Source organism: Hibiscus syriacus, unplaced genomic scaffold (assembly GCF_006381635.1).
Source record: "Hibiscus syriacus cultivar Baekdansim isolate YM2019G1 unplaced genomic scaffold, ASM638163v2 tig00110548_pilon, whole genome shotgun sequence".
In the NCBI taxonomy this organism is placed as follows: domain Eukaryota; kingdom Viridiplantae; phylum Streptophyta; class Magnoliopsida; order Malvales; family Malvaceae; genus Hibiscus; species Hibiscus syriacus.
Genome location: NW_024062775.1, coordinates 5,363,980 through 5,391,934, shown reverse-complemented (window position 1 = coordinate 5,391,934; position 27,955 = coordinate 5,363,980). Strand labels below are relative to the sequence as shown.

At 31.5% G+C, this 27,955-nt stretch overlaps 2 protein-coding genes and 2 non-coding genes across 4 annotated transcripts; all 4 read left to right on the top strand.

Annotated features, from left to right (window-relative positions):
* The first annotated feature begins 7,924 nt into the window (after window positions 1-7,924).
* On the top strand, window positions 7,925-10,038 carry LOC120130540 (small ubiquitin-related modifier 1-like). Its single transcript, XM_039147762.1, has 3 exons — window positions 7,925-8,097; window positions 9,506-9,655; window positions 9,776-10,038. Exons 1-3 carry the CDS (start codon window positions 8,020-8,022, stop codon window positions 9,860-9,862), a joined length of 315 nt encoding a protein of 104 aa, XP_039003693.1. The 5' UTR covers window positions 7,925-8,019; the 3' UTR covers window positions 9,863-10,038.
* Window positions 10,039-12,697: 2,659 nt separating this feature from the next.
* On the top strand, window positions 12,698-12,762 carry LOC120131098. Its single transcript, XR_005516892.1, has one exon. It is a non-coding gene; the product is annotated as a small nucleolar RNA U49 (small nucleolar RNA).
* Window positions 12,763-12,959: 197 nt separating this feature from the next.
* LOC120131097 lies at window positions 12,960-13,106 on the top strand. Its single transcript, XR_005516891.1, has one exon. It is a non-coding gene; the product is annotated as a small nucleolar RNA snoR2/U65 (small nucleolar RNA).
* Window positions 13,107-22,518: 9,412 nt separating this feature from the next.
* Window positions 22,519-23,314, top strand: LOC120130538 (40S ribosomal protein S27-2-like). Its single transcript, XM_039147760.1, has 4 exons — window positions 22,519-22,606; window positions 22,748-22,849; window positions 22,956-22,984; window positions 23,074-23,314. Exons 1-4 carry the CDS (start codon window positions 22,604-22,606, stop codon window positions 23,198-23,200), a joined length of 261 nt encoding a protein of 86 aa, XP_039003691.1. The 5' UTR covers window positions 22,519-22,603; the 3' UTR covers window positions 23,201-23,314.
* The last annotated feature ends 4,641 nt before the right edge of the window (window positions 23,315-27,955 follow it).

Genomic DNA, 27,955 nt, shown 5'->3' with positions numbered 1-27,955 from the left:
TTCGAGGCATTGATCCAAGAAATGTGACTGTTATTATGAATAATCCTTATTGGGGACAAAACTGTTTTATCTTTTAAGAGAAAAAAATATCCTGACAGCTTCTGACATGTTGACTAGTCTTCTGCTTTCGTCTTTCACCGGTTGAATAACCTGTCGAACCGCTCCGGCCTCTCTGGATGAACCGTGAAAATGTTGAGTTGTTTTTTGTACTGGTCCAAGAAGTCTCGAATGATCGCATCTCAAGCATTTACTTTTGTTGAGCCTGTTCCCAACGAATTCGTCATTGGAGCCCTTAATTGATAGGAACTATGTGAAGTTCATTAATATGTTTCTTGAATTCGCCGGCAATGGTCTTCAATTTCAGCTATCATTTTGCCATTGTTGTGTTCAAAGGGACTTCCGAGATACATAACCTTCATCTTGCCCCTACAACCTCTGCCAGTCAGTTCTTCAAAGATAAGCTTCATTGTGCTTGATGTAGACCCGGTTCATTTTGGGTCTTTTATAATGCAGCAGAGTGATATACTCTTCAATTGTGGGCACCACGTCTTCTGGATTGAATATGACACATAGTCGCCTTGTAGACTATCCTATGTATTTTCATCTCTTGTATTACAACACCTTTGTCCATGGATTCAGATTATTCGAGTTTTAACAAACACGTTTTAGTGGATCAATGACCTCTTTTTAATGATGCAAGTGATGAAAATAAAATAAAATAAAGATGAAAAGAGTTAGTGAGGTGAAAAATAATCAAAAACGATCATAAAAATGAAAGTCCTACCCCACATGATATCTACCCCACATGCTTATTATTCCTACCCGGACATGATCTCTATCCCGTATGCTAATTTCAAACAAATCCTAACCGCATATTTGTCTAGTTCGCATGCTTTGAACAGAAAGTAAAGCATGAAATAAAACAGCCTAGGGTTTGAAGTGAGGTTTTGAGGTGGGCTCTAATTCTCCATAGTCTCCCGGTTTAGGTTCTAAAAAAACGGTACCCGAGTTCTCCTTGCTGGTACCCCTTTGGGCTTGCCAGACCCTTAGTCCTAAACCCATCACAGGTTTGTGTGGACTAAGTTAAACTCGAGAGGACACATTCCCTTATGTCTATGCGGAGAATAAATTCACACGAAGACATAAGGTATATGAATCCCGAAGGCTACTTGCTAGGCATATGCGGTGAATAAATTCACACGAATGCGTCGCTTTCACCCCCACTTAAAACGGGTTCGGAGCTCGGGTTTAGAGCCTTAGATGAAAAAAGACTTTAAGGGCTGAAATCATTGAGAAAACGGTTAGTACAACTAATTACTCGAAAATATAATCAAAAGTAAGTAATAAGGATCGAAATGTTACCTTAAAATTTAAACTTACCCTTTTCATTAAAAAGACAACTGGAAATTACCTTAGCTTGACTCACTTACCTGTGTCCCCAGCGGAGTCGCCATGCTGTCGTAACCGTCTTTCGGTTGGGCCCCGGAATTGGGCTTCGACTTAGGAAAATGGATTGGAGTCGCCACCGATCATTTATTTAAAAATAAATGGGTTGATCGGATACCCTATTTCTTACCTGATCTGCATCTTACCAGAAATATGTCGGGCTCGGGAGTCGGTTACGGTCAAGGAAGGATTAGCGCCCTTGAACCGCCCTTTCGGTACTACGTAATTTCCAGTTGTCTTAATTAAGAAAAATAACAAGTTAAATTAAAAGGTAAAGTTTCGACCCCAATTACTTACCCTTTATTGATTTGAAAATATCCTTAAAAAATCGAGAAATGTGTTAGATAAACAAGGTAAATAAAACAAATAAGGTAAAAGGGAAAAATAAAATAAATAAAATAAATAAATAAGATAAAGGAAAAAAATAGTAAAGTAATAATTATATATAGTAATATTTGAAAAAGGAAATATATATATATATATATATATATATATATATACATCAAAGTATTAAAAAATAGAAAAGTTACCCTCTCACTTCACCGAAAGTGAGGGGCTTTAGTCAGAAATAAGACAAAAAAATGGGTCCTCTAGGTTAGTAATATATAATATAATGTTTAATAATAATAATGATAAAGACACAAGATTTTTTTAAAAATAATATAATAATAATAAATAAAAAAATGAAAATAATATATATATATATATATAAAGTTATAAGATATATTACGTAAATAAAAAAAATAATCAAATAAAAATAATTAAGAATATATATATAATAGGTATATAAATCAACCATTAAAGTATAAAAAATATATGACTAGATAAAGATAATTACAATATATATAATAATAATAGACTTATAAGTAGAATATTAAAGAAATATATATATATATATATATAATAATAATAACATAAATAATAAAAATAAATGAATAAAATATCCATATAATAAATAAAGGGACTAATATATATTTTTAAAAACCTCTTCCCCTCCTTTAACCGAAAATCAAACCGGTTTTTCAAAATAAGCCTCGGGGTAGATCTAGGTTCGAAACTTCGAAACCCTACCCATTTTGGTCATCGGCGCAACCCACGTTTTGGGTTATTCGAACCAAATCTCAAGAAAAATAACGTGCACATGCAAAAGAAAGAAAAAAGAAAATGCTACCTTTTATTTCCTTTTCGAATCCTTTACAATAGCTTTGCCTTTGTATCTTCCCGTGCTTTCCTCTATGTTTTGTGTGTAAATCGTGTCCTCAAATGGTGAGTTACAATGGCTATTTATAGTGCTTGTAGATCCTATCTTTAGGAATTTAAATAATAGTAGAACTCTATCCTATTTTTTGAATCCTAGCAAAATTCTATCCTATCTTTAGGAGTTTGAATTCTAGTAGGACGAAAAGGTGTGTTGACACTTTTATTACCAATGTTGTTTGGTTCGTGTTCATCCATCTAATTTGGCAGCAACGATGGGTATTTAGGCCTTTACTTTCACAGTCTGTTTGCAATCTTGAAAATGAATGTTCAACTTAAGGAAGAAGACACGATGAAGATTTGTTTAATCTGACGGATATCACAGTTTTGAAGTGGAAAATAAAGGAAAGTACGTACGGAGAATGGCCTGGGACCTTCATATCTATAGGACAAAGAATGGATATAAATAAATTATTTACTGCCATGTCTATGTGCAACTCATGAATAATTTTATTAATGTATAGGACAGCGAACCTTCATATAATTTTTTTGTTAACTTTTGACTGAATTTTGTGAAATGAGTAGAAGAAAGATGAGTGAAATTTAGATTGATAGTTGGAGGATTTAACAATTTTTTGCAGGGACCAAATTCATACGTAGACTAAGGTTCAATTCCTAAAATTGAAACAGTTTAAAGTTTAATGAAAAAAATGATATAAAAACCAAGGTTTAATATATAAAATTGAAATATTTTAAAGTTTAATGACAAAACTGATACAAAATTAAAGTTTAATGTCTGAAAAGTATTTTAAAATTTAGTGATAAAATTGATACGCATACTAAAATTTACATATGAAAAACGACATTACTATTACACCATTGATGATGTGATAATATAATATCTTAAAATTTAAAATTAAATTAATTAACTTTTATTTTATTTTAAATAAGTTAACGTGATTACAATATATTATTTATTCTAAATATTCTCAATTATTTGACAATTAACGTCCAATCAACCTAAAAATTAAAATATTTTAAAGTTTAATGATAAAACTTATCTAAAATTAAGATTTAATGTCTGAAAAATATTTTAAAATTTAATAATAAATTGATACGAAATGACATTACTATCACACCATTGATGATGTGATGGTATAATATCTTAAAAATTAAAAATTAAAATTAAAATAATTTTTTTTATTTTATTTTTTTTATTAAAATAAGGTAATTATAATGTTGTATTTGTTCTAAATATTTTCAACCATTTGACAATGAACGTCCAATCGACCTATTGCAATCATTTGTTCTTAAACTCATGACCTTTAAGAACTATAATAATTCTTTTAACCACTGAGGTAAATTGGTTCATGTAACTTTTATTGAAAAAGATGATATAAAATTTAATATTTATTTAGTTTATCTTAAATTATTAACATTATGGTATGATGATTTTGTAATTATTATTTTCGTTTTTAATTACCGAACGATCGACCAATTATATGCTAGTTTTCAAATTATTGTATATATATTTATAAATTTATGCTTTAAAAATCCAATAACCCAACCCAATTTACAAACTCTGTCAACTCAACAGTGAACCCCATTATTGTTGAATTTGATTGGTTAAATATAATTTACTAAGCACGTCAAGATTTGGAATATCGGTATATAACATTTTAATTTTGCATTTAATTTACAATGTTATTTTTGTCTATTAAAATGTATAATATTTTTCTTATAGTTTCTAAAGCTAAATCGGTATCAAAACACCCTACCACTTTCCAGCAGGCAGAGATACCTATCCCTTGTGACCCTTGTCTCATAGACACTGTGTCAACAAGCTGTAAAGGTTCTCCCTTTGCATCTATCATTCACCCTTTTCCCATTTTATCTACTTTCCCAACGCCTCGGCTCTTGCTATAATCAATGTCTTCAAGATTGTAAAAACACACACACACACACATATATATATATATATACACACCATTTCTATGAGTTATTTGGGAGTATAATATTATTTTTAAACTATTTATCTTTGCATAATCATCTAAAGCATTGTCCAATCTTCACAAGAGATGCAAAGGCTGGTAATACCTTGTGGATTTTGGAGTATAGGTTGTTTTAGGGTTTATATAATAGTTAGCGAGTCAAATATATTTATCGTTGTTAAGGAAGTAATTAGTATATAAGTTTATTCATATATATAAATAGATAAAAAAAAAAAAAACAGTAATGAAAATATTGGAAATTTTTTAGTTTTTCTCCCGGTTTCAAGGCTTTAGCTTAACTAATCCAAACCGATATGTGTCGAATATCTAATTTTAGTGGGTGAATCTCTTAATAAGGATTTTCTACATGCATAAAGACTCGAATTCGAGACTTTACTTAAATGATATCAAACTACTTACAACTTGAATCAATCTCTCTCGATGAAAATATTGGAATAGTAAATTGTACTTCAATGATATGAAGCATGTGACCGAGTCGACCGACGGTAAGAAGGATGACATTGCTTCAAACTCCAAAGGAGGCACCTCGCAACCCTATTCATTTGACTCAGCTTTTTGATTTCTGCATAATTTTTTTTTGTTAAATATTGGGATTGAAAATAAGAAATGTGAACCCAAAAAAAATCTAATACTAGTATAATATTTTGTATTAAATTTAATTTTTAAAGCAATGATATTGCATTTTGGTCTAAAAAAAATATAGATATGGAGTCAATTCTTTACAATTAAATAGGCAGGCAAGTCCTATATGGGACCTCAAAGGCACATGGAATCAGCCCTCAAAACTTTTCTGCACTTTTCTGCTGCCTTTCAAAAAAGAATTATCCTCTGCTTTTTAAATTATATGTATCAGCAAAATCGATTCCTTTTATCACCACATTATGATGACATAATGTTTTACTTCCTTGTGATTTCAAACCGAGCCTTTCCATTTGTATGTACATCGATGTCATACGCATTTACTATATTATATTTCAAACAAATCGTAATGATAACATAAATATCAGACGCACAAACTAATATAATTTATTAACGAAATTATTTTTAAAAAATAAGCATACAGTGTGATATGTAACCAATAGCGTTCATATAATTTATTTTTATTAGAAAAACAGATTATGTATTTATGTTTAACAACTCTTGTTGAATCGATATCGCCTAATTGGCAAAAAGCATATATAGATTTACAATTTAGTGCATAAGATACTAACCCATAGGTAATTACTGGTCCCCCTTAACTAGGGTCTAGGGTTTATACTTTTATAATACTCTATTCGTTAGAAATATGATGAGATGAGTGTTGATACAAGTGGTCAGGATTTAAAAATTTGAGTTTATAAGACTAATTTCGAATTCTACCACCGTCACTCCTAATGGACAATCTAGTATCCTTTCTAAAAAGGCGTGTTTCACGTAACACACCTTCACTTGGGTGGACCGAAGGTACGTTCCCTGAAGCGTCTTACTATGGGTGAATGTTTGGGTAAATGTATGTTTTTATCACCGATGTTTGAAAAAAAAAACGTTATTGTTTGTTATAAAATGATCACCTGACGTTAACAGTCGTAACTGTGGGTGACGAAAAGCTGATGTGGCACGTTAATATGATTTTATATAAAAATATAAACAAAATGTAAGGCTGATTTTATAAAATAATCATTTTTGACATCATTTGACCAGTCCTTCTCGTCTAGGTTCAAGCTGAGAATAACATGGCTAGAACCTGATTCAGACGATGAAATGAAATAAAAATGGGTCAGTGAAGGTTTACCTACTTCTTGTGGTAACTTCAAATATGGAGGGTCCAAAAACGTAGAAGATATTCCTATGTTTTCCCCTTAATTTCACTTCCTGTTTTGATTCAAACGTAAGGCTCTATGGGTGATGCAAACCACCATCAACACCCTAAACCTTGAGGTTGGTCGAAGTGTTCTCCGGAGTCGCGAAATCAGCTCGTGTGGTGAAAATCTCGGAAGCTCTAATGGCATCTGAAATGTTAACAATATCGGTATTTAAGTCGAACCATTCGATAAGAATAGTGAACTTCTTAGTACCTCTTGATTGTTCGAAGTCGACCTTCTCTTCACTGGATCCGACATCCAAATTGTCAACCTCCGACTGGTTTTCTTCACTAGACCAGTTCTGTAATCTAAGTAGGCCAAGGGTTACATCTATTTCAACCAAGTCATTGATTCTCACTTTATATACTTGCAAATTTAACACAACAGTATGTTTCTCTATGCATTTTCATCAATATACACCAATTTTCAACAGACTTGAATTCATTTCATCCGTTAATTGTCATATGCAAATAATGGGTACAAAGTGATTCGACGAGTTAACCATATTTCTTCCACCCGCCACTGAACGCTGTCCTTCGAACGAGAAAATTGATTTGGTACTCTTTTTCGATTTCATCAACCAGTATAAATAAGAACAAAGGGAAAAAAACTACAGTAGTCATGTTATCTATGTAGTCAAAGGTTTACCTACTTCCCTTAGTAACATTTAGAGGGGTTGAAGAAGAATAAGAAAGGGTTTGGTTGAGGAAGAAAAATGAAAGGAAGAGTCTCGTTTAAAGGCAGAGGAAGAAGAAAAACGAAAGAAATAAGAGAAAAGGAACAATCTGTTGAAGAGCTTGAAGAAGCAGAAAAGGAAGAAGCAAAACCAGCCAAAGATGTTTGGTTGAAGAATAAGAAAAAAGGGGTTGGGTTGAAGAAGAAGGCCGATCAAAATGGTCAAAGGATGTCAAAAAATCATGTTAATATGCCACGTCAGCTTTCTATCCCCTGCAGTGTCTAATGACCATTTTATAAAAAATGATAATGTTAGTGGTCGATTTATGACTTTTCAAACATTAGTGATAAAATAAATACTTACCCAAACATTAGTGGCCATTAAGGTTTTTTACCCAATTTTTAAATTATGCTTTTATTTATACCTAAAATAAAAGATAAAATAAAATTTAATATCAAAATTCAGTAATTCATGAACTTTAAATTTTGATCATAAGAGTATGTGCTATTATGTGGTTTTGTCGAGTGGTATAATATCCAAATATTACATAATCGATAGATTAAAAACGAAAACTATATTAAATTTAAAATAAAAATAAAAATATTTAATGATCAAATATATAAAAGAATATCAACTAAATGTTGTTTTATCTCACAAAGATAACGATGCTCCAGTAATAATTTTACACGTCATTAACTTTATAAATTCAAGATTAAAAAACAATAGCCTGGTGCGTTGATAAAAACAAAGTGTAATCAGATATATCGAAAAGAAAACCTAGTTCTATAAAGGATCTCACTGCAGAATCGGAACCAGAAATCGCTGAAACCAAAACAAGAAGAAGAAGATGTCGGAACCGCAAGAGGAAGATAAGAAGCCCGGCGATCAATCTGCCGCCCATATCAACCTCAAAGTCAAAGGCCAGGTCTTTAAAATTCTCTGTTTTTACTCAATATTGGGAGATTATTCTTCCTCAAATTTCCGTTTAATTTGTTTGTTTGGTTGATTTAAAAAAAATTCACCGCCACATAGAGAAGTATGCTAATACGGATCAATATTGATTTCATAATTCAATTTTTTTTTTTGTAATTTATGTGTTTGATGCTCTAGCTTTGGAATTAAATAAGATGCTCACACGATTGCGATTGCGTAGAGTTAAAGCTTGATATTTGTAATTCCTGTTATTTTTTTTTCATGGAGTTTAATAATTGAAATTTATGTTAATTCTGTAATTCTTTTGTCGTGTTATCTATCTATTTCAAACACTATTCCCTCTGCCCATCTATTTTTGTTATATGCAAATTCTTCTATTTTTTGGTTTCGGTTTTTGCATGCTTTTGAGTTTAGATTAGTTTAGATTGGCTTCAGTAACTTGATATTAAAAGAAGCGAATGAATGTATTTTTCTATTAGTATTAAAATTTACCATAATAAACATGTAATTATGAATTTCATGATATGGATTTGTTGAATCCCATGTAATGGTGAATTCGGAGTGAATTTCAAGCGCATTTTGTTATATGTTTCAAGTATATTGGTAGTCTAAAATGAATGTTAACTAGTTTTAACATAGCGGGCATTTCGCTCTTGCTATTTGTATAACAAACCGAAGCCAGATACTGTCTCTCCAGTTCATCTAAGATGTTTAGGATATGTTATTTGGTTTGCTTTTTATTTTCTTATTTATTCTTTGTTTATGCGATAATGACACCTTTTACTCGGCAAAAGGAAACACCATTGTTTCACTTTGACTTTGCTGGCTTCTGAATAGTTTTCTTTCTTGAAGTCTTTGTAAGTTGGCTGACAAATTTACATACATCCCTCCCATTTGTACAGCATCAATCTCGAAGTTATTTCTAGTCTTCTTGTGCTTCTTGTTATTTATTTTAATCCAATTTGGAAACACATAAAAGTGAGAGGTATGGGTAATGTGATGTTAATTATTTGTCAAGTTATGGGGCTTAGTAAATTTCAAGGTTCAAATAGTTTTGGGGCTTTGTGCTGATAAAGAACTGCATGTTCGATCTGAATTTTTTGTCGTGGCCTTAAACACACCTTCAATTGACTTATCTTTCTTGAAACCATCTTTGTAAAAACTACAGTTAGAAGCAACTAAACAGAATTCTGGGTTAAAACTTTGTTAATTTACTATTGAATGATATATATATATATTTGGCTTACATCTATTGCAGATCAGATCATCTTCCCAACTATCTTGGGTTAAGGTTCTGTTGCTGTTGAATTGAATTTGAGATTTATAATGACTTCTCAGATCAATGCTTCCTCTTCTAATTTGGACCAAATTCAACAATTTTTTTTGCATGACAAGTATAGGACGGGAATGAAGTTTTCTTCAGGATCAAAAGAAGCACACAACTGAAGAAGCTTATGAATGCATATTGTGATCGACAGTCTGTGGATTTCAACTCGATTGCCTTCTTGTTTGATGGCCGCCGCCTTCGAGGCGAGCAAACTCCTGATGAGGTATCATTCCTTTTTCTCTCTGTTAAACGAACAACCACTCGTGCTAATGTGCTTGTTTTCAGAGTTGAATATATGTTCAACGCATAATGAAAATTCCTGTTTGTTTCTCTTTTGGTTCAGCTGGAAATGGAGGATGGTGATGAGATCGATGCTATGCTGCACCAAACTGGTGGAACAAATGATTTAACAATGTTCTCATTTGTGTGAAGCCATGTTTTAGCTTACTGTTCTTAGCACTTAAAGGGCATAATTGTTGTCTGATTATGTGGATGTTGTATGTATAGACTCATGGGTGTCATGGACTTGGTCTGGTTCTGAAATATCTAGCTCTTTCTTCAAGAGCCTTTTATGGATGATGTTTTGCTTAATGAGATGGGATTTGGACCTTCCTTTTCAAGTTACACCTTTGCTTTAATGGCTTTGTTTAGCAGCTTATGGCTATCTTTTAAGTAATTATCCGTTGCTTTTGATGTGATTTAATCAGTTGCAGCCTTCATTAGTAGTTCCGAAAATTGTTTATGCAGAAACCCGAATAAAATTAGCCATTAGCAATGGAATTAAATCTCTCTTTTTTGTTCGCTAATGGAGCTAAAGCAACGAGCGACCGTTCAAGGGTGAAAACATAAATAGGGATGGTAAGTGGGTACAATTTTGTGGATTTCGTACGGCACCCGCTCCAATTGGGGCGGGGATGGGTATAATTTTAGTGGGTAGTGGGCGGGTGTGGATTTAGAAAGTGGTACCCGTCGCGGGTAGTAGGCGGGTAATGGGTTTGAGACCTTATCCGCCCCGCATCCGCACCGCATCCACCCGCCCCTCATCTGCCCGCACCGCATCCACCCGCCCCTCATCTGCCCGCCCAACTAAATATCCATTAAATTTTGGACCATTATGAATTTAGGTGTAATTTTAAGAGACTAATTTATAAATCCTAATATTGTATAAGATATAACTTGTAATTTAACCAAATATTAGGGATAAGTTTATGCATAAATTTTTTTCTTTCAAACCTCTTGTCTTCACTCTCCAGCTTATTCAGGTATGTTTTTTCCCTTTTTACTTGAAATTTAATTTTTGTAAGAGTCAATTTCGTAATCATTTCGTTTTAAGCTCCTCTGCATTTCGTTTTAAGAGTTTAATTTTTATTTGCTCGTACTGATTTTTAATTATTTTTTAGATTCATCTTAATGTTTGTTTTAAGCTTAATTTCTTAATGTTCTACAAATTAGTATCTTGTGACTGAGCAACCACGTTTTTTGCTAACAGAGTCAGATCGTTGCTTCTCAAATCTTTATTTTTAACGCCACTGAATAGAATTAAGTGTTTCACTTGTGCTTTTCAAACCTCCATTTTTAACGCCATTAAAACTGACTTTTTCAAATTCAAATTTCAACCGAATATATTACAATATTGGTGTTTTATTATGGTGTTTTATGAGAATGATGATTGTAATACTGGAGTATCAGATGTCACAAGTATTGCTTGAAATTTTAGAATGTTGTGCCAAAGAACAAAAACATTATGTGTTTGTCATTTATGTTTCTAGACTTTAATTATGTCTTTTATTATGATGTTTTATGTACTTTAAGATCTATATTAACACTTAACTCAGATAATCATTGGTTTATTTTATTATGTTTCTTAATAGATGTGTTTGTTTTATGTTTGTTGCTTATGTATAACTTAAGTTTGTTGTCAGGCGGGTCTAGTCGGGTACGTCTCTAGTGGGTAGTGGTGTGGGGATGGATTTGAGAATGTACCCGCGTGGGCAGGTGTGGATTTAAAAATTTTTACCCATCATGGATGGTGGGCGGGTGGTAGATTAAAAAATATTAGGTGGGCATGGAGATGAGGAGGGGGTATCCGCACCCGACCCGCCCGTTTACCATCCCTAAACATAAACCCGTAGTTCCTGTTTTCAGATTACTTTTTGTATGAAATAAAATGTAACTACTACAACGTGTATCAATGCTTTGACATGGCATTATTTTTAATATATTTATATTTATATTTATATTTATGTTTGTGATTTTTAATTCCATTCTTAAAGAAACTCATCAAATATGATTTATTTTTAATTAATTCCAACCAAAGTCCAATAAAGTGAAAGGTTTGAATTTGGTTAAAGAATAAACTATTAATTAAATAAGAACTTTATTAGTAATTCTAGTTTAACAATTAATATTTGATTTATTGATCTACTATTTCATATTAGGTTTTGTTAGGGATGGACATGGGTCGGATTCCGATTAATCCAACTGAACCCAAAAATTATATAGCCTCCACTCAATCCGAACTCGATTCAAACCCGACCAGTATTTTTTAAATAAAACTCGAACCCGTCCCCTACCTGAAATAAATAATATTATTTTAATAAAAATAAGGATTTAATTGAGAAAATATTATGATGGGTCTTACTGCAATTATCCCTAAATATGAGATAAAATTATATTTTTTTGGTTGTGTTAGATATTTTTCACCCTAAACCGAAACTAAACTAAACCCGACAACACTTTTTTTTGAAAAAAAAAATGATCCGATAGGGTTGGGTCGGGTCGGAACCCGTTGAGTTTGGGTATCCCTAGGCTTTGTATAAACTCATTATAGAGATAATCCTCTCAATTCAATTTACTCTATTTAAAAACACCAAAGTTCAAGCTCTTAACTTTACTTAAAGAATGTAGTAGAGATGAAATGATTATTGCTGAGAACTTTTAAACGTAAGAAAAGATTGCGGTGGAGGTTGTATCACCTACCACAAGCATTTTGGGCCTATTAATAACAAACTTGAATTCCATTTGGGCTTTGTTTCAAATCAGAAAAATAAGCCCAAGTGTTAGCAAACTTAACCTAATCCCTGACTTTCTTGCTCCTCTTTAATAAGTCCACAGAAATCCAATTCAGAGATGCCAGGTTTCAGCTCCAGTGCTCCCTATAAATACCTACCTAAGTTGTTTTCGAGGAACGTGTAATTCTAGGGTTATCAGCCGACTTCATTTTTTTCCTTATCTTCTTTCAGTGTTTTTGGTTTTAAATTGGAAATCCCAATGAGGAAGAATTCCCATAGATAGGAAGTGCCGTACGACATTTTAAATAGCAGCGGCAACAGGCTAAGGAATGCTCTCGATTCCCCATCCGCCAATCCTCAGCCCTCTGATTCTTGTTCTTTGGTGTTTGATGGTCGGCCGGGGATTCCGGGGCTTCTTGTAAGCTTGTTGCCCTGTGTGAGTGATTTGGAACGGGTCTCTGAGGGTTTCTTCTCTGATTTTTCTTTCAAATTTTTTGGGGTTGATTTAAATTGTCGGGTCCGATGCCGCGTCGATTGTAGCCAAAGAGCATTGACCGGCGATGCTATGATCGGACCGAAGTGAATATCATGTTTCGCTTGCTGATAGGAACCTGTGGATCTGTATAATTGTGATCTACGGTGCCGTTTTGGGCGATTACAGCTTTTATTAGGTTAAGAAATTTATTTGTGGAAGCCAATGCTTCATACAATCTCTTCTTCTTTTTTGGTTTTTAAATTAAAGAATTTTAAATTAATTTGGACCTTCTAATATGTCACTCACCGGCCCAAATGTAAATTAAAAATACTTCTAATAATTTTATCATAATCGATATTAAATAAAGGCACAAATTAACCGGAAATTAATATATTTGATAATAATAAAATTTGGACGCTGCATTTATAACCGTATAGTAAAATTATAAAATCCATTATCATAGGAATTTGGAGTAAATAAAATTTGGGAAAATTACTAATTTTTTAGGATAAATTATTAATTTCATAACTAATATTTGCTACATATTTTGCTCATTGAATGTTAAAACGACATCGTGATAAAAAGGCATTAATAAAATTAATTTTTTTACGATACAGTGTTGAATAAAATTAATAAAACAATTCATATTATTACCCATTTGTAATTTAATAAGGATAAATTATTAATTTCATAACTAATATTGCTACATATTTTGCTCATTGAATGTTAAAACGACATCGTGATAAAAAGGCATTAATAAAATTAATTTTTTTACGATACAGTGTTGAATAAAATTAATAAAACAATTCATATTATTACCCATTTGTAATTTAATAATCAAGTGATCAGAACCGAAACGGCTTGAAAATTTAATTTGTAAACATGAAAAAACTGTTGAATTCAATTTGCACGACGCAACTTTTATTTTGAATCGACTGTCTGAAGCCAGTGTGACAACAAGGGCCAGGCAAAATGAGATGTTTTATTAAATGTAATGAAATTGTAGTTTATTTGTTAGATGCTTCTGTCGATACAAAAATTGCTGTACTAGTGTTTCTCAAAAGATTGTTTGAAATGGTTCAATTAAAAAAAACATAAATTCAATTAAATTGCAATAAGTACTTAGAAAACATTTGGTTGTGTTTGCAACAACCGAAGGGGATGAAAAGCACCGACAATTCTCATTCAATCTCTTTTTCCGGTCCAAAATACACGGTGAAAGACGCAGAGATTAAGATAAGGAGGCACCCAACAAGTCGACCGGAAGAAGGAGCAATGCTTGAGGTACCTATGCCCCATAACTGTGACAGGGCAGCCTGTAACATAAAACCAGAGGAAAAAAAACAATGAATTTCTAGCTACTCGAGCTCAAGGAACCTACAACCTCCTCCTGAGCTGGTTAAAAAATCATAAGTGAAACCTAACGAGGGGCGGAAGAGGGTACCTCGACAAACAGGACATTTGCAGCTTTACTAATTTTCTCAAGCTGTAGTCCACGAGCTAGAAACACCTGTAGCGGAACAAGTTCAGGCATATTAGGCTAAAGCATTGTCACAATTAAGTCGGGAGACAAAAAGAGTTATTACAACTATTGTTGGTGCAATAGTGTTTTATTGATTGTTATGTTGAACAAACCTCAGCTAAGAAGGACAGAATCCCGAGTGCAAGCATCAGAGACAGTGAATAGAAACTTGGCAGCACAAATTCCTGAGATGTAAATAAAAAAATATAGTTATTGCTAAAACAAGTATTCATCTAAACGAATGTAAAAAATCTTAGGCAGTCTGAATTATTTGCCACTCCAACTGAAGTGAGCTTTGTGGCAGATGGGAACTAAAAGGACCACTCAGCAATTTGGGATCATGTTGTCCCTACCGAGGAACAGACAAGGGCAACAATGAACCAACTAAGTCAAATATTTGGCGGTCGATACCAGGAAGCAGTCAAAATTTAGCATACTTTTAACTAAAAGAAGTCGAGAAATATAATTCCATATTCAATTTCTACTTTGCTTTAGCCTATGACAAGTATGGAGGGACACCATAAATACCTCAAATTCCACAGCACCAATTTGATATGGTTTACTTGTTTGGAATAACTATATTCATGTCAAAAGGCACTTTCCATGCACAAAGAATTGCATGTATAGGCCAGGACAAAGCACTCAATCTACTGTCAGTTACTACTGTTGATATCACTTGATAATTTTATAAGCAAAACAAGGGATTAGAGTGGGACCCTTACGGCCGGCAAAACCTTACAACTTTTCCTTATTTACTACTACTATATTTATATTTATGAGATTACGCCCCATGGTGAAAAAAATATATATGTATAACATAAAACATAGAGACAAAATAGGATACTTAACATGACAAGATAAAATAAAACTACATGAAATTAATTTATTAAAATTTAAATAAATAAAAAGATTAAATACGATTATAATATAAATATATGAATTATTGAATTTGAAAAAAAATAAGTAAATTCGGTATCAAAATATTTTACAAAATTTATGTCAGTTTGGTTATAGAAAATATTTTATATTTTATGTTTTAATTTTTGCTTTTATAAAATAATTTTTAATTTTAATTTTTTGAAAATTAGAAAACATGTTTGGTTTATATAAATGAAAACTTGAATTCAAAACTAAAATATTAAAAATATATTTGGTATCTAATTTTTTAAAATATAAATAAAAAAATAGTAATTAAACAATTAAATTAGATTATAATTATTAAAAATCATTACATAAATTTAACATATGTTAGTATTTGGTCTCACATAGCCATCAGACATTAGATAATTGATAATATCATATCTGGCTAACCCACCCTTCGCGAGTGTTAGGCCTCGCGCCCAAATTAGTCATAAAAGTGTCTCGCACACTTGCATAGGTGTATCTGGATATCCTATACCATAAGATGATCATCATCTACTGTACTAGACTGATTCAACTGTACATGCATATCTAAGGGCCCAAAGGCCACACAACATTGACATCATTGACCCACTCCTCGTGAGTGTTTGGGCCTCGTGCCCTAGCTAGCCACTAAAGTGTCGCGCGTACTGACAATGTCTCATTAGGGCAACTAAGGTAACCTAACTATACACAAGCGTAGCTCGACGCACTAAAGTGAAGTTAACCCTTCACTAGCTGCAATCTCGCTCGTTCTCTCATCTAGAACGTCATGCAAAGGTTTATTCGTTTGTTACTGCTATTAGTTTATTAAACGACTATATTATGGTTATTCAATACTTAAGGACATTTTAGTCATTTCTGTCTTTAGAGAAGTCTCTACGTCTTTCGTGATTTTATGACAATTAATGTTTTTGACGTTCACAACATGTAACGCTAGCTAGCTTGATACCTAAATCGGGTTCACTACTGGGCAACGATACTCTAAATCGCTCTTACTACGCTTTCCCTCAATTCACCCTCGAGTTTTAGGGATAATTGTACATTCACCATTCGCCGACATTCTTATAGTATGCAACTCCTCTAATCGTAATCTGATTAATTCATCATATCGCTTGTTAGTACATTCTCTACACAACCTTTCATTCTTAGATACTCGCTATGTGCTCGACTGAAGGTATTTGAGCTTATTACGCCACTATGGTTACTTCAGTTGTAGCCCACTCTTATGAGTGTTTTCGAGCTTTCTTGGCTATTTAAATTCCTCACGGACTAAGTTTTGCCAATACGGATTATCCTTAGCTCTTACAGGCCTTAAAGAGGTCAAATCTAACCATCCAAAGTGAGTAGTGTCGATACTCTACTTGCAGTATCGATACCCTAGGGTTAAGTATCAATACCCCTATGAGTATCGGTATAAAAAATGCATTATGTTACTGAAAATGAGATTCAATATCGATATTGATACCCTGAATATCGATATTGTAGGGGTAACATCGATATTCTCCCAACAATATTGATACCACCTACCTGAAAGCCTTAGAATTTTGTCCCAATTCATCTAGTATTGATATTGTTAGTCCAATATCGATACTCGAACCTAGAAATGTCTTATTTAAACTCGAGAAATACCCAAAAATCATCTAAATTATCTTAATTTGGTTCCCAATCATGTGCTAATGTTTTAGGAAGTTACTAAGGGTCTTAAAGTGTCATAAAAACACATGTTTTATAACAAATTTGTCATCTATGACAAGAATCAAGTATGAAACCCTAACATGCTCAAATACTCAAATCTTAACAAATCATTCTTGCTTATAATGCCTTAACACTCCAAAGAATTAGAAATATAATACCTTGATGTTTAAATCCCGAAATGAACTCCTTGCTTAGCCATACTCCTTTCCTTTGTGATATGAATGAAACCCCCCTTTTTCTTTAGATTTGATTTATGGAGCTTGAGTAGGAATGATGAAGAAATGGGAATGGAGAGGAAATGAAAGGAAAAAGATGAAATGAGAGATATAAAAGCAACATCGATTATCCACGAAAAACGTAAATCTCTAAACTCACCTGAAGGTGTTTAATTATCACCAGAAAAAGAAGACCATGCACGTGTCCACTCCTCTTACACATGACCTTCACATTTTTAAATTATTTCAATAATTAAAATAATAATTATAATTTCTAAAAGTTATCTTCTATAACTTTTCTAATTGCCTCCCACGAAAATTATCTTAATCTCATGTGACACTAATCATTTTGTCTTATCTAATCTAAAGAAATTGATGGCTTTCTTTTTTTTAATTAATAATAATTGTACAGACTAAAATTAGACTTCGAGAGCAAAGAAGAATGTTAAGTGTATAGTTCATCTCATTATTTTAAAAAATGATTAAATTTAAGGTAATATATTAAAAATAAAAAAATACATACATATTAATTTTAAGAAAAAATATTAAAATTTTAAATTTAATTCTTAAATTTTTTGGATCCGTCACTACTAATTGAGAGCATGTGTTATATTTTTGGGGAAGGAGTGTCGTTAACGGATCTTTTTCTTTGACGATTGCGTAAGAAAACTTAATAAATATATTTTTTTAAAAGTTTAAGGGTCAAAATATAATTAAACTGATTGTTTTTGAAAGAATAATTAGACAAAAATCAAATTAAAAGGAAGCTTAATAAATAAGCAGGATCAATAAATGTGAACGGTCAATAGTGGCCCAATGGCTTACACTCCATTATTGTAGAGTCGTGTTATCTGAACTTAATTACATGGTTGTTGAGCAATTACACTCTCATTACAACCGAGTCAGTGAGTTAGGAGGAATCGCCCAGCTGACTCCATTTTATACCACTCGAAACATAAGCTTTCAGTCTCTTGAAAGCATCGAGAGAGAGAGAGAGAGAGCAGGCCATTCCCGTATCTGTTCATTTTTTATTCAATCGAGTCCTATTCTTTCTAAAACTCCCTTCGAGGAGAAGGGAAAGGAGGCACTGAGGAAATTAAATAAAAGGGATCGATTCCACAACTAAATCTATGTGTGTGTGTGTAAATCACCTTAAAATATATATTAATATAGCACAAGAGAAAAGATGCCGCGATTGCAAAGCTCATATGTGCTATCTGATCAACCTTGAGTCGGGGTCTTCTTGGCTACAATCATCATCATCATCATCATATCACCTGTTGTGCAGTGGGTTTGAACCTGTCGGAACTCTTCGTTTCTCCTCGAATTGCCTCGGCGTTTGGCCCGTAAACCGTGGACGAAAAACCCGCCGGCCGGTTTGCCCGGTTCCTTTGCCCGAAGCCTCGAATGCAACACGTGTCTCCCGTGACTCAAAACGAGGATCAGAATCATAAGGAGGGGCCAACGCTGAAAGCGTTTCATCTTTTCGTTGAGAATATGGAAAGGTAGTTCTAGGCTCATCTAGCGTTTAGCCATACTATATATATGTGCGTGTGATCTTAGACCAAAAGACTTTGTCGCCGTTGGATCAGAGATCAGACGGTGAACTTCAAGATTTGACAGCGAGGGATCAAACATGAGATGGGGACAAGGAAACCAGAAATGGACATAACTCGACCTAAAATATGTAAGAACTTGAAGCAAAGAAAAACGTTCCCCGTCAAATATAATTATATAAGATTTCGAAGTCATAATTACATTTTTTTTTAGATCTTAATCTTACTTTTAAATCCTGACCAATTGACAATTGAAAAAGTTTATTGATCACATAGTATCTTGAGATGATTTTGATCGGGACGTAAGATCTTATGTTAGGAAAGATAAATTTAAATTGTTTTTAGGAATGAACTTGAACTTATAAGTACATAAATTTCAAAAGCCGTCCCTCTATATCATAATTATGCTTTGATCATGTGTAGATATCTTTATTTTATCTAAATCTTGTGTTATTATATAACTTAAATAATAAATATTTATTTCAGCTATTCATGGATGGTTTTTGTAATAAATAGTTATTTTTCTTGGAATATGTATGGTCAAACCTTGCATATAATCCATATTGAATATATATATGAACTTATCATACACACAGTGACCAAAAACCAAAACTTGTTTTGGTTTTAAAAAAGTGATTGTTTTATAGCAAAGTTAAGGATATTTTTCTTGTCCTAAATGATGCGAGGTTGAAATGTAAAAGAATAGGGATTAGAGTGGGGCCCTTACGGCCGGCAAAACCTTACAACTTTTCCTTATTTACTACTACTATATTTATATTTATAAGATTACGCCCCATGGTGAAAAAATATATGTATAACATAAAACATAAAGGCAAAATAGGATACTTAACATGACAAGATTAAATAAAACTACATGAAATTAATTTATTAAAATTTACGTAAATAAAAAGATTAAATACGATTATAATATAAATATATGAATTATTGAATTTGAAAACAATAAGTAAAGTCGGTATCAAAATGTTTTACAAAATTTAAGTCGGTTTGGTTCTAGAAAATATTTTTTGTTTTTGTTTTTATAAAATAATTTTTAATTTTAATTTTTTGAAAATTAGAAAACATGTTTGGTTAATAAAAATGAAATCTTGAATTCAAAACTAAAATATTAAAAATATAATTGGTATCTAATTTTTTTAAAATAGAAATAAAAAAATAGTAATTAAACAATTAAATTAGATTATAATTATTAAAAATCATTACATAAATTTAACATATGTTAGTATCTGGTCTCACATAGCCATCAGACATTAGATAATTGAGGATATCATACCCGGCTAACCCACCCCTCGCAAGTGTTAGGCCTCGCGCCCAAATTAGCCATAGAAGTTCCTTGCACACTTGTTTAGGTGTATCTGGATATCCTATACCATAAGATGATCGTCATCTACTGGACTGGACTAATGCAACTATACATGCATATATAAGGGCCTAAAGGTCACACAACATTGACATCACTGACCCACTCCTCGTGAGTGTTTGGGCCTCGTGCCCTAGCTAGCCACTAAAGGGCCTCGCACATTGACAATATCCCATTAGGGAAACTAAGGTAACCTAAATATACACTAGTGTAGCTCGACGCACTAAAGTGAGGTCAACCCTTCACTAGCTGTTATCTCGCTCGTTCTCTCATCTAGAATGCCATGCAAAGGTTTATTAGTCTGTTATTGTTGTTAGTTTATTAAACGGCTTTATTCTGGTTATTCAATACTTAAGGATAATTTATTCGTTTCTGTCTCTAGAGAAGTCTCTACGTGTTTCGTGATTTTACGACGATTACTGTTATTGACGTTCACAGCCTGTAACGCTAGCTAGTTTGATACCTAACTTGGCTTCACTACTGGGTAGCGATACTCTAAACCGCTCTTACTACACTTTTCCTCAATTCACCCTCGAGTTTCAGGGACAACTGTACATTAACCATTCGCTGACATTCTTGTAGTACGCAACTCCTTTAATCGTAATCGATTAATTCGTCATACTGCCTGTCGGTACATTCTCTACACAACCTTTCATTCTTAGATACTCTCTACGTGCTCGGCTGAAGGTATTTGAGCGTATTACGCCACTATGGTTACTTCAGTTGTAACCCACTCTTATGAGTGTTTTCGAGCCCCTTTGGCCATTTACACCCTCATGGATTAAGTTCTACCAATACAAATTATCCTTAGCTCTTACAGACCTTAAAAAGGTCAAATCTAACCATCCAAAGTGAGTAGTATTGATACTCTACTTGCAATATCGATACCCTAAGGTCAAGTATCGATACCCTTATGAGTATAGGTATAAAAAATGCATTATGTTATTGAAAATGAGATTCAGTATCGATATTGTTACCCTGAATATCGATATTGTAAGGGTAACATCGATACTCTCCCAATAATATTGATACCACTTGCCTGAAATCCTTAAATTTTTGTCTCAATTCATCAAGTATCGATACTGTTAGTCCAGTATCGATACTCGAACCTAGAAATGTCTTATTTAAGCTCGAGAAACATCAAAAATCATCTCAATTGTCTTAATTTGGTTCCTAATCATGTGCTAATGTTTAAGAAAGCTACTAAGGGTCTTAAAGTGTTATAAAAACACATGTTTTATAACAAATTCGTCATCTATGATAGAGTCGAGTTTTGACCCAATTTTTGAATTAGCCCTGAGCCACCAAAATCTTAGAAACGACCCTAAAAGTACACAAATGGTCCATGAAATATAGGCAGTTACTTTGTTAAGTCTACTGACTATTAAAAGTCATAAAATGGTCTCCCAACTATAAGGTGCTACTTTGTTGAGTCATTCAACTATTAAAGGTTATAAAATGGTCTCCCAACGATAGGGCACTGCTTTGTTGAGTCATTCGACATTTAAAAGTTATAAAATAGTTACTCGACTATTCATATTTTTCAAACTCATCATTTACAGTTAAAAATTGACGGTCATCTACACTTGACGTCAACTTGTTGATTGAGATATGATAAAGTATGATCCCAAACCTGTTTGAGCTTTATTTTATGGATAAAATCTCAAATATAACTTTATCATATCTCAATTTGTAGATTAACATTCAGCTCAAATGATCATCAAGTTTTTAACAAAAAAAGTATGAGTTTGGAATATGAATGGTCAGGGACTCAATAAAACAATGCCCTATAATTCAAGGGTCATTTTATAACTTTTAATAGTTTAGGGACTCAAAAAAGTAATGTTCTATAGTTGAGGGACTATTTGTGTATTTTACCATTTATTTTATAAAAAGAAAAAATATAAGGGAAATTACGTGTTTAGTATCTAAACTATTAGTTTTAATCCATTTTAGTTGCTAAACTTTTAATTTTTTTAAAATCATACCTAAAGTTTAGTTTTTGTTTCTTTTTAGTATCCATTCGTTAAAAAAATTAGTTTTTGTTTCATATTAGTACCTCTATTCAAAATTTAACATTAAATTTTGAAAAAGAATTGAAAGTTTAGGTATTAAAACAAACCAAAACTAATAGTTTAAGTACTAAACACGTTAAGTTTTTAACGTCCTGTACTAAAATAAAATGAAAACTAAATGTTAGGTATGATTTTGAAAAAATTAAATGTTTAGATACTAAAATAGACCAAAACTGATAGTTTAGATATTAAATGAATAATTTACCCAAAATAAAAACACTCCTAGCCTCTAGCTACCAAAACCCTAAAATCCTTTCAAATCGCGTCGCCTCTTGGAAGCCCCTCACTCACGCAGCTTCAATTTCAAAGTCCCAGCGCCGCATCCCTCACCACTCCCCAACATGGTAAATCTCCCTTCACCCTTTTCATCTTGTAATTAACTTTATCCATTTTCTGCTATTCGTCTCTCGTTAATTCATTGTGTGTTGCTTATGTTTAAACCAATAACACCTGGATTTGGGCTGTTCGTTTTGTTTTGATTTTAGGTTCTCCAGAACGATATCGATTTGTTGAATCCCCCAGTGGAGATTGAGAAGAAGAAGCACAAACTCAAGCGTCTCGTTCAGTCTCCCAATTCATTCTTCATGGTAAGATATCTGACCTTTCTCTCTTCATTTTCATATCAACGATTTAGTGTATATAGTATATTAACGATTTTTTATTTTTCGTTCTGTTTGTTTATCTCTTCCAAAGGATGTTAAATGTCAAGGCTGCTTCAACATGTACGTGTTTGCATTGGATTTTAGATTTACCGTTTTAAGTTGTATATTTCGCATCTTGAATTATGTGTTTAAACTTTTTTTTTTTGCAGAACAACTGTATTTAGCCACTCTCAAACGGTGGTGGTGTGTGGTAATTGCCAGACGGTTCTATGCCAACCTACTGGTGGTAAAGCTAGACTTACCGAAGGGTGCTCATTTAGGAAAAAGGGTGACTAAATCTGCTTCATATGGCCCATTCTGGTTATCTTTTTGATTTGTTAAAATGTCTTTATTTTAATAGCACTATAAATGCTTTATAAAGATTATGCTACATTTTTATTAATATAATCGGGTGAGTCTAAATATATCAAGCAATATACTAAATCTACCAACATTAATGTAATCATTATTATTTTTATTAAAGTTTTCTTATTATTATGTAATCATTATGTCTATTGCTTCTTTTTTATAATTAAGTAATAATTATTTATTTTTTTAATTTTTGTTATATTTTTTTACTTATTTAATTATACATATATATATAATTTTATATTTTATGTTTTTCAATATTTATGCCATCGTGTTACCACTGCGATGTTGCGTCGCTGCTGCCATCGATGGTCGATGGTTACCAAATTTTACCGAGAAGTCCGATCTTCTTTCTCTCTCCCGCATGACCTCCACTTGGTATGTCTTCTTCCTCTTGATTTATGATGAATTTTAGTGTAGTGGATGATTTATTTAATAGGTAGTGAATTTTTAGTTGTTATTTATTTAATGATAGTGGGTTTTTAGTAGATGATTGTTTAATAGGTATTTATTTAAACTAAATAATTTATTTAGTTTTTAGATAATTAATTCAAAATATAAAATCTATTAGCTAGTTTAAAATAATGATTTATTTATATGAATATTTTAAATATTTAAAAGTATAATGAAATAATATTAAATTTTATAAAAATATTTACGGATATATTAATGAAATCAAATTAATACTAAATTACATGTATATAAAAACTACATTAATAAAAAAATATAATTTTTTTTAAAGAAATATTAAAGAAGAAAATGAAACATGCACGCTATTTAAAATTGAAAAAATAAATAATCAAATTCTCATTTTTTAAAAAAAAAAACTAAAGTTCAATAAAAAAAATAGGGTGGAATACGAGGCATTACCTCTTTTTTCTCAAATCTTGATAGATTTAATAGTACCCTTTTCTCAAATCTTTGTAGGTTTAGTAGAACCCAATGTAAAACTAAACACTCGTTTAAACAAAACAAAGAGTTAGTCTAAATATACCAATTCTTTTCCTAAACCTCCCAAAATTTAAAATAAAAAATTGTGTGCATGAATGTGGTGGGGTTTCCAACATGTTTAGCAAATTTTTTTATTTTCAATTTATTGACTGGTTTGACCTGGTAAATTTAATAGTGTTCGTCTAAATATATCAATTCTTTTACTAAACTTACCAAATATATCAAGAATGAAAAAAAACTAGAATATCTCTTGCTTGAGAAATATTATGCTCTTTTTTATTTATAATATGTGATTGTTTTACCTGATTAGAGAAAAAAGGCGACGTCGATGTAGAAAATTCAGCAACATTTAAGTTGTTTTCAGGAAAAAAAATGACATTTTTATGTGTCAAATGAGAACAAGATTCTTGCAACAAATTAAAAAAGATAGAATAAAATATAATTATATAAAATAAAATAATATAATATAAAAAAGAGAGGAGCAGGGCGTGGTGAATAAGTGAGAGTATGGGTGGAGTTTGCTTAGTGTGGTATGGGTAGTGCTCCCACTTTTTGCAAACTAATTTTTTTTTTTATTTTTCTAGTAAGTTTAGTAGTGTCCAATATAATCCCATGGATTTTGTTTGGGCACTACTAAACTTATTAGGAAAACAATAAAAATTTTAGTTTGCAAAAAGTGGGAGCACCAACTATGCTTCTCATGCTAACACCACAATCAAGCAAACTCCACCCATACTCCCACTTACTCACCACGCCCTGCTCCACTCATTTTTTATATAATTTTATTTTATATAATTGTATTTTATTATATCTTTTTTATTTTGTTGCATGAATCTTGTTCTCATTTGACACATAAAATATCATTTTTTTAAAACAACTTAAATGGTGCTGAATTTTCTACATCGACGTCGCCTTTTTTCTCTAATAAGGTAAAACAATCACATATTATAAGTGAAAAAGAGCATAATATTTCTCAAGCAAGAGATATTCTAATTTTTTTTTATTCTTGATATATTTGGTAAGTTTAGTAAAAGAATTGATATATTTAGACGAGCACTACTAAATTTACCAGGTCAAACCAGTCAATAGATTGAAAATAAAAAAAAATTGTTAAACATGTTGGAAACTCCGCCACATTCATGCACACCATTTTTTATTTTAAATTTTGGGAGGTTTAGTAAAAGAATTTTTATATTTAGACTAACCCTTTGTTTTATTTAAACGAGTTTTTGTTTTACATTAAGTACTACTAAACCTACCAATATTTGAGAAAAAAGAGGCAACGCCTCGTATTTCACCCTAAATTTTTTTATGATTGATCTTTTGCTATTTAAAAAAAAAATGAGAATGTGATTATTTATTTTCCCAATTTTAAATAATGTGCATGTTTCATTTTCTTCCTTAAAAAATTGTATTTTTTTATTAAGGTAGTTTTTATATACATGTATTTTAGTATTAATTTACTTTCATTAATATCCGTAAATATTTTTATAAAATTTAATATTATTTCAATATACTTTTAAATATTTAAAATATTCATATAGATAAATCATTATTTTAAACTAACTAATAGATTTTATATTTTGAATTAATTATCTAAAAACTAAATAAAATATTTAGTTTAAATAAATACCTATTAAACAATCATCCACTAAAAACCCACTACCCATTAAATAAATACATACTAAAAACTCACTACCTATTAAATAAATCACTCACTACACTAAAATTCATCATAAATCAAGGGGAAGAAGACATACCAAGGGGAGGTCATACGGGAGAAAGAAAGAAGATCGGATAATCGGTGGCCAAGACAGACTTTTCGATAAAATTTGGTAACCATCGACCACCGGTGGCAACGACGACGCGGTAGCGCGACGATGGTACGGTGGCATAAATATTAAAAAATATAAAATTATATATGTATGTATAATTAAATAAGTAAAAAAATATAACAAAAATTAAAAGATAAATAATTATTACTTAATTATAAAAAAGAAACAAAAGACATAATGATAAGAAAACTTTAATAAAAAATAAATAAAAATATAATGATTACATTAATGTTGGTGATTTTAATAGATTGTTTGGTATATTTAGACTCACCCTCTTACATTTGGTTGGTTTTATGATCTTTATGTGAACATTAATATCCTTATTTGCTCTGCTTAGAGTTTGCGCATAGTTGCCCTGATAATTTGTCAATAATTTTCTTGTATTGGCTAACTAAAGTTTTCCTCATAAACATTAAGTTTTTGTATCGAGTTTTGTATGGATCAGTTTTGGGTTTTGTTCTGCTCGTTGCTTTTTTTTTTTCTTAGTCGAATCGAGTCGAGTCCGGTTCCGATCACAATTGACACGTCTACACTTAGTTCCTGGTAGAACAGAGTTGCCATGTATACCTTTTGTATCGTAGATTCTGTATGACCCCACGAGGAATTGTTAGTGGGAAACTTTAAATACAGCTTGAAATGTTTGATTCTGCAGAGAAAGTTGGTAGTAAACTGTACGAACATGTGCCTTGTTTGTTATTAGTTTCAGCAAGCATTTCTCTATTTTTTCTTACTCTTATTTTGATTATTAAAATTAAAAAAAAACTTAATCATTAATTAGACATTAAATTATTTCCTCATTTCTCTATTTTTCAGTTATTTTCTTGTGACACGGCACTTATGATATGGTACTTATTAATTTTGGAGTTGTCATTAAAGTTTAAATTAATATTTTTTATATATCTTCATTGAATTGGACCCTCCTCTGTCCATCTCTTGTGGCCCATGTCCCGGTTCTTGTTACACCGTCTCTATTCCCAAATTAATTATTCATCGAACAGTCACCTATTTCTAAATAAAAAATATTGATGAGACACATTTGGTACTTTAAGAACGCATAAATCTTATATATATATATATATTAAAAAATAGTTTAACTGTAATTATGTTTGTTTCCTTCTTAATTAATTAACTTTTTTTTAATGAAAAATATGCAGATCTCATTAAAAAAAAACCCTACTAACAACACAAGATTAGGTCCTATCAGGGGAAAAAGTGCACAATTATCCATTGAATTATTATAACAAATCGTTCCGTACAACATATTTAATAAACTCAAGATAGTCCTGATTAAAGTAAAAGGAAACATTAGAATCCAGAGCTCGTTTTCCTAATATATGAGCCACTTAATTAAAAAAATATATTAAAAATAATATTATATATATATATATATATATTAAATTTAAATCTATTGAAAATAAAATTTAATTATGTTATAATCATACTAAACTCATTAAATTGGTAAGATCTAATTAAATTTTAACTAAAATAAAAGATATATATGCATTAGATTTAATTTAAAAGGTTTTAAAAATTCTCCTCTCATACGCATTGTTTCATTTTACTATTATATACATTTATGAAAAAGTTCATTTATTTTTATACTTTTAATTATTTTATAATTTGATAGAAATAATGAAATAACATTATTGGTAATTATTGATTATTTTTGTCAGAATCGATTTTAATTGTCGATCAATTTTGACATTAATATTTAGATTATTATAAAATTTTAAACATTTTTTTTTGGGTAGAATTCCTGTGATTTAACTTATTTAAAATAAGATAAAAGTAAATAAAAGAGGAAAAGTAAAAGGAAAGGGCAATAAATGCTGGGATTCAGATCTGTACCACCATACAATTGGTCGTCCTTGGGGTACAAGTAATGGAAAGCTTGTCG

What these genes read in the sequence shown, in the direction of transcription:
- LOC120130540 (XM_039147762.1), top strand. Translation starts at nt 8,020, where the DNA reads ATGTCGGAACCGCAAGAGGAAGATAAGAAGCCCGGCGATCAATCTGCC. An exon ending in ACCTCAAAGTCAAAGGCCAG is followed by an intron (nt 8,098 to 9,505) that starts GTCTTTAAAATT and finishes TGACAAGTATAG; the next exon opens with GACGGGAATGAAGTTTTCTT. An exon ending in GCGAGCAAACTCCTGATGAG is followed by an intron (nt 9,656 to 9,775) that starts GTATCATTCCTT and finishes CTTTTGGTTCAG; the next exon opens with CTGGAAATGGAGGATGGTGA.
- LOC120130538 (XM_039147760.1), top strand. An exon ending in CTCCCAATTCATTCTTCATG is followed by an intron (nt 22,850 to 22,955) that starts GTAAGATATCTG and finishes TCTCTTCCAAAG; the next exon opens with GATGTTAAATGTCAAGGCTG. An exon ending in TGTCAAGGCTGCTTCAACAT is followed by an intron (nt 22,985 to 23,073) that starts GTACGTGTTTGC and finishes TTTTTTTTGCAG; the next exon opens with AACAACTGTATTTAGCCACT.